The 7,181-nt window shown below is 46.8% G+C and overlaps 1 protein-coding gene across 9 annotated transcripts in view; it reads right to left on the reverse strand.

The window, feature by feature from the left end:
- Positions 1 to 6,556, reverse strand: part of odad4 (outer dynein arm docking complex subunit 4) — a 90,150-nt gene extending 83,594 nt beyond the window's left edge. For all 9 annotated transcript variants that reach the window (XM_078529486.1, XM_078529485.1, XM_078529484.1 and 6 more), the window contains exons 1-2: positions 6,260 to 6,556; positions 1,245 to 1,376 (exon numbers count right to left, since the gene is read on the reverse strand). In XM_078529486.1, the coding sequence (XP_078385612.1) occupies positions 1,245 to 1,376; positions 6,260 to 6,382 (255 nt within the window). In that variant the 5' untranslated portion in view covers positions 6,383 to 6,556. The remainder of the gene's footprint in view (positions 1 to 1,244; positions 1,377 to 6,259) is intronic.
- Positions 6,557 to 7,181: the final 625 nt, after the last annotated feature.

The raw sequence follows: 7,181 nt of genomic DNA on the forward strand, positions 1-7,181 counted from the left end.
TTGGGGTGTTATTGATCCATGGTTTTGGAACCTAATTGCCACTGAGTTCCTGGTAGGAAGAGTTTTGATTGAGGTGTTCAAAATCAGGAGGGGTCTGGACAGAGTAGATATGGAGAAACTGTTCCCATTGGTGGAAGATGGAGAACCAGAAGACACAGATTTAAGGTTAATGGAAAAGCATGAAAGGCGACATGGGGAAAAATGTTTAATGCAGTGAGAGGTTAGGATCTGGAATGCATTGTCTAAGGGTGTGATGAAGGGAGATTCAATTCTGGCTTTCAAAAGGGAATTGGATAAGCACCTGAACAGAAAAAAATGACAGGGCTATGGGGAAAATGTGGGGGGGGTGGGGGGGACTAGTTTCGTTGCTCTTGCAGAGAGCTGGAATGGGCTTGAAGTGTTGAATGGTCTCCTTCTCATAGAAACATAGAAACTAGGAGCAGGAGTAGGCCATTTGGCCCTTTGAGCCTGCTCTGCCATTCATTATGATCATGGTTGATCATCCAACTCAATAGCCTGCTCCCGCTTTCTCCTCATATCCATTGATCACTTTCACCCCAAGAGCTATATCTAACTCCCTCTTGAAAACATACAATGTTTTGGCCTCAACTACTTTCTGTGGTAGTGAATTCCACAGGCTCACCACTCTCTGGGTGAAGAAATTTCTCCTCATCTCAGTCCTAAATGGTCTACCCTGTATCCTCAGGCTGTGACCCCTGGTTCTGGACTCCCCCACCATTGGGAATATCCTTCCTGCATCTACCCTGTCTAGTCCTGTTAGAATTTGATAGGTTTCTATGAGATCCCCCCTCATTCTTCTGAACTCCAGCGAATATAATCCCAACCGACTCAATCTCTCATCATGTGTCAGACCCGCCATCCCAGGAATCAGTCTGGTTAACATTTGCTGCACTCCCTCTATAGCAAGAACATCCTTCCTCAGATCAGGAGACCAAAACTGCACACGATATTCCAGGTGTGCTCTCACCAAGGCCCCGTATAACTGCAGCAAGACATCCCTGCTCCTGTACTGGAATCCTCTGGCTATGAAGGCCAACAAACCATTTGTCTTCTTTACCGCCTGCTGCACCTGCAATGCTTACCTTCAGCGACTCTGCTGGTTCTCTATTGTAAATATTCTATAATTCCATACACACAAAAAATGGCCATTCAGGTATAGCGCCAAAGGAAGAGAAACATCAAAGGGAATAAATCGACTAAATGAATTGTTATACTAACGTTACCTTGTAGAATTCTTTATTGCCCAATTGGGATGCCTCTGCATCTTTCAGAGCAAGTGTGGTGTTTCCAACTGCCAGGAAGCATCGTGAACGGGCAACCAGACAGTTTCTGTTCTTTGGTTCTTGTTGAAGGGCCTGCAATAAAAATTGCGACAAACCTCAACATCCAGCATATTTTAAAATTATTTATTTTGCATTCATTAAGGTGAGAGTTAACCCTGAATGAAATGCTTTCCATGTTTATTGCATAGAATCAAAACACTCCCAGGGCAGTGAGATACAGAGTAAAGCTCCCTCCACACTGTCCCCATCAAACACTCTCAAGACAGTTGCAGCACAGGGTTAGATACAGAGTAAAGCTCCCTCTGCATTGTCCCCATCTAACACTCCGAGGACAGTTACAGCACGGGGTTAGATACAGAGTAAAGCTCCCTCTACATTGTCCCCATCTAACACTCCGAGGACAGTTACAGCTCGGGGTTAGATATAGAGTAAAGCTCCCTCCACACTGTCCCCATCAAACACTCGCAGGGCAGGTACAGCACGGGGTTAGATACAGAGTAAAGCTCAGGTAAAAGTAAATACTGCAGATGCTGGAAATCTAAAATAAAACCTGAAAATGCTGGAAAAACTCAGCAGGTCTGGAGGCATCTGTGGAAAATGAAACAGAGTCAACTCTTCGAGTCCGTATGTATCTTCTTCAGACAAAGTCATACGGTTTCGAAACGTTAACTGAAATACCTGGAAAAACTCAGCAGGTCTGGCAGCATCGGCGGAGAAGAGCAAAGTTGACGTTTCGAGTCCTCATGACCCTTCAACAGAACTAAGTAAAAATAGGGAAGGGGGTGAAATATAAGCTGGTTTAAGGGGGGATTGGTGGGGGGTGGGGGGGTGGGGGGGGGGGGGGTGGAGGTTGTTGGGACAAGCAAGCAATGATAGGAGGAGATAACCAAAAGATGTCACAGACAAAAGAACAAAGAGGTGTTGAAGGTGGTGATATTATCGAAAAGAATGTGCTAATTAAGAATGGAGAGCAGGACAAGCAAGGTAGCTCTAGTGGGGGTAGGGTGAAATAAACCATGGGTGGAATACATTTAAAAATAATGGAAATAGGTGGGAAAAGAAAAATCTATATAAATTATTGGAAAAAACAAGAAGGAGGGGAAAGAAACGGAAAGGGGGTGGGGATGGGGGGAGGTGGTTCAAAATCTAAAATTGTTGAACTCAATATTCAGTCCGGAAGGCTGTAAAGTGCCTAGTTGAAAGATGAGGTGCTGTTCCTCCAGTTTGCATTGAGCTTCACTGGAACAATGCAGCAAGCCAAGGACAGACATGTGGGCAAGAGAGCAGGGTGGAGTGTTAAAATGGCAAGCGACAGGGAGGTCTGGGTAATGTTTGCGGACAGACCGAAGGTGTTATGCAAAGCGATCAACCAGTCTGCGTTTGGTCTCTCAAATGTAGAGGAAACCACATTGGGAGCAATGAATGCAGTAGACTAAGTTGGGGGAAATGCAAGTGAAATGCTGCTTCACTTGAAAGGAGTGTTTGGGCCCTTGGACGGTGAGGAGAGAGGAAGTGAAGGGGCAGGTGTTGCATATTCTGCGTTTGCATGGGGAGGTGCCGTAGGAGGAGGTTGAGGGGTCGGGGGTGATGGAGGAGTGGACCAGGGTGTCACGGAGGGAACGATCCCTACGGAATGCCGCCGGGGGGGGGTGAAGGGAAGATGTGTTTGGTGGTGGCATCATGCTGGAGTTGACGGAAATGGCAGAGGATGATCCTTTGAATTCGGAGGCTGGTGGGGTGATAAGTGAGGACAAGGGCGACCCTATCATGTTTCTGGGAGGGAGGAGAAGGTGTGAGGGAAGATGCACGGGAGATGGGCCGGACACGGTTGAGGGCCCTGTCAACTATCGTGGGTGGAAAACCTCGGTTAAGGAAGAAGGAGGACATGTCAGAGGAATTGTTTTTGAAGGTAGCACCATCAGAACAGATGCGACGGAGGCGAAGGAACTGAGAGAATGGGATGGAGTCCTTACAGGAAGCGGGGTGTGAGGAGCTGTAGTCGAGGTAGCTGTGGGAGTCGGTAGGCTTGTAATGGATATTGGTGGACAGTCTATCACCAGAAATTGAGACAGAGAGGTCAAGGAAGGGAAGGGAAGTTTCAGAGATGGACCAGGTGAAAATGATGGAGGGGTGGAGATTGGAAGCAAAATTAATAAACTTTTCCAGGTCCCGATGAAAGCATGAAGCAGCACCGAAGTAATCATCGATGTACCGGAGAAAGAGTTGTGGGAGGGGGCCGGAGTAGGACTGGAACAAGGAATGTTCCACATACCCCATAAAGAGACAGGCATAGCTGGGGCCCATGAGGGTACCCATAGCCACACCTTTTATTTGGAGGAAGTGAGAGGAGTTAAAGGAGAAATTGTTCAGTGTGGGCACAAGTTCAGCCAGACGGAGGAGAGTATTGGTGGATGGGATTGTTCGAGCCTCTGTTCGAAGAAGAAGCTGAGAGCCCTCAGACCATCCCGGTGGGGGATGGAGGTGTAGAGGGATTAGACATCCATGGTGAAGAGGAGGCGGTTGGGGCCAGGGAACTGGAAATTTTTGATGTGACGTAAGGTGTCAGAGGAATCACGGATGTAGGTGGGAAGGGACTGGACAAGGGGAGAGAGAAGGGAGTCAAGATAGCGAGAAATGAGTTCCATGGGGCAGGAACAGGCTGATACGATCGGTCTGCCGGGACAGTCCTGTTTGTGGATTTTGGGTAGGAGGTAGATGCGGGCCGTCTGAGGTTGGGTGACTATCAGGTTGGAAGCTGTGGAAGGAAGATCTCCAGAGGAGATGAGGTCAGTAACTGTCCTGGAAACAATGGCTTGATGCTCAGTGGTGGGGTCATGGTCCAGGGAGAGGTAGGAGGAAGTGTCTGCAAGTTGACGCTCAGCCTCCATGAAGTAGAGGTCAGTGCGCCAGACAACAACAGCACCACCCTTGTCAGTGGGTTTGATGACAATGTTAGGGTTGGACCTGAGAGAACGGAGTGCAGTAAGTTCAGAGAGAGACAGGTTAGAATGGGTGAGAGGAGCAGAGAAATTGAGACGACTAATGTCACGCCGACAGTTCTCAATGAAAGATCAAGAGAAGGTAAGAATCCAGAGGGAGGGGTCCAGGTGGAGGGAGAATATTAGAGGTGGGTAAAAGGATCCATTGAACGGGGAGAGGACTCCTGCCCAAAGAAGTGAGCATAGAGACGAAGACGGCGGAAGAAGAGTTCAGCATCGTGCCGAGCCCGAAATTCATTGAGATGAGGGCGTAAGGGTATGAAACTAAGTCCTTTGCTGAGCACTGAACATTCAGCGTTGGAGAGGGGAAGGTCAAGGGGTATAGTGAATACATGGCCGGGGCTGGGATTGGAAGATGGGGTGGGGACAGAGGGACAGGTAGGGGTGGAGGGTCCTGGATGGGTGTCGGTGTAGATGAGTTGTTGGAGCTTGTGTTCCTTAGCACTTGAGAGAAAGAGAAAAAGTTTCTTGTTGAGGCGTCGGATGAGACGAAGAACAAAATGAAACTGGGGGCACATGCAGCTTTGAAAAAGGGTGCAGTGGTGCTGCTGGAGGGAGAGGTCGAGTGTGTTCATATGGCGCCGCATGGCACTGAGTGTGGATCTCAGAATGCAACGGGAATAGCAGTCCGAGAAATGTTTTATGTCCCGGAGATACCTGTAATCCTGGGTGGGTTCGAAATATGAGGGATGGAATTTCAGTTGAAATCCACGTGGGGTAAGCCAGAGACGTAGACAGTCACTGAGAAAGGAAATATGGTTGTGAAAGTGGGTTTTAGTAAACACCTTGTCAAACACCAGGAGAGAAATGGAAAGCAATGAAGGTGAACAAGGCAAAAGAGCGATTCGAAAATCCTGACGGAGAGTAGAACAAAACTTCTTCAAGGTAGGCATTTCTTGAAGAGAAGTGGCAGTCAATTAAACAGAGATAAAAACAAAAAACTGTGGATGCTGGAAATCCAAAACAAAAACAGAAACAAAACAAATTTTAGATCTTGAACTCCCTCCTCCATCCCCACCCCCTTTCCGTTTCTTACCCCTCCTTCTTGTTTTTTCCAATAATTTATATAGATTTTTCTTTTCCCACCTATTTCCATTATTTTTAAATGTATTCCACCCATGGTTTATTTCACCCTACCCCCACTAGAGCTGTACCTTGCTTGTCCTGCTCTCCACTCTTAATTAGCACATTCTTTTCGATAATATCACCACCTTCAACACCTCTTTGTTCTTTTGTCTGTGACATCTTTTGGTTATCTCCTCCTATCACTGCTTGCTTGTCCCAACAACACCCCCCCCTCTCCCCCCCCCCCCCCCCCCAAACCAGCTTATATTTCACCCCCTTCCCTATTTTTACTTAGTTCTGTTGAAGGGTCATGAGGACTTGAAACGTCAACTTTGCTCTTCTCCACCGATGCTGCCAGACCTGCTGAGTTTTTCCAGCATTTTCTGGCTTTATTACAGAGTAAAGCTCCCTCTACACTATCCCAATCAAACACTCCCAGGACAGGTCAGTCTCTTCCAAATGGACTTCGGGGGAAGACGAAAATATCCTATCAAGCTGAGCAGGATTTAATGGACAGTGCAGCCTCATATCCATTTCTGAAGCAGTCGTCATTGCCAGCTCCGTGAACAACTCCAGGTGACTGTTGTGACCTGTGGAGCAGCACAAGACGTCCTGCAGTGAGAACTCTGATTCGAATTGGAAAACGACTCATGGGAACTTGCACCTCACTGAAGCTCACCACCCCCCACCCCGTCCCAATTCCCCAGAGAAACAAAGAAGAGTCCAGATTGGAAATAACCAGTCACAATCCCCTCGTGTCACATTACCTGCCTCCCTTCAATTCTGTGAAAATAGTGTCGGGTTCTTTGAGTTACAACATCACTCGCTTGCACGAGTTTAACTGGTTATTAGCTGTGCCCCTCTGGCCAGTAATCTTTTTATTTAACTTACGTGTGAATAACTGTTGATAGCCTTTTCATACTCGCCCAGCATATACAGCCGATCTCCCTCTGATTTGTAAGTGAGGTACGAGCAGATTGGGCCCGACAAAATTTCTTCTTCATCGTCAGCCATATCTCTCTGGCTCTGTCTCTGTCTCTGACTCTCTGCCTCTCTTCCTCTGCCTCCCTGCCTCTGTCTCTCTTTCTGTCTGTGTCTGTCTCTCAGTCTCTCCCCGACACGTTGTCTCCCCGTCTCTGTTTCTCTTCCTCTCTCGCTGCTGTTGGAATGTATTCAGTGCCTGGGCTTCTCGCGGTTACAATCTGTTTGGAATGTAACCAGCCTGTCTCTTAGCAACCCCCTAACAACCGGACGCGGGGCCACTTCGATACAGGGAGCATCTATTCCATAATGCATTAAATTTCTCCCCAGTGTAACAAGTGAATCGGGAACCTGACCCTACAACAACTCTGCTACTTTTGATTTATGATGGAGTTAAATTCTCCATTAAAGAGTTTATAATTTGGCACTCTGCAAACTTTATTTCATACCTAATGCAAAGGACTGCTTCCATAGGCAAATCCCTGTTTTCTACTAACTACATCTGGTTTTAAGCACAAACTAATCTATTTGGTAACATGCTCTGGGAAAACGATATACACACTCATCTCAAAACCTCTCGAAGGCATATATAACAGGCTACAAACTATAAATTGGACTTATGAAGAAATAAAGTAAATTAAGCAAAAGTCAAATAACAGTGGGTCGATAAATCATAATATTTCACTTAAGTTTCAGAAAGTGGCACAAAACAATAAAACAGTTTAAAGTCTTATTCAGTGTTCTGATTCCTCGATGCTACTTTTTTTTTATAACAGTGCAGTGAACTGGATGAGTTGGGTGAAAGTTCCTGTCCGTATTTCTCTGTCATCTG

This window comes from Cetorhinus maximus, chromosome 25 (genome assembly GCF_964194155.1).
Source record: "Cetorhinus maximus chromosome 25, sCetMax3.hap1.1, whole genome shotgun sequence".
Classification (NCBI taxonomy): Eukaryota; Metazoa; Chordata; class Chondrichthyes; order Lamniformes; family Cetorhinidae; genus Cetorhinus; species Cetorhinus maximus.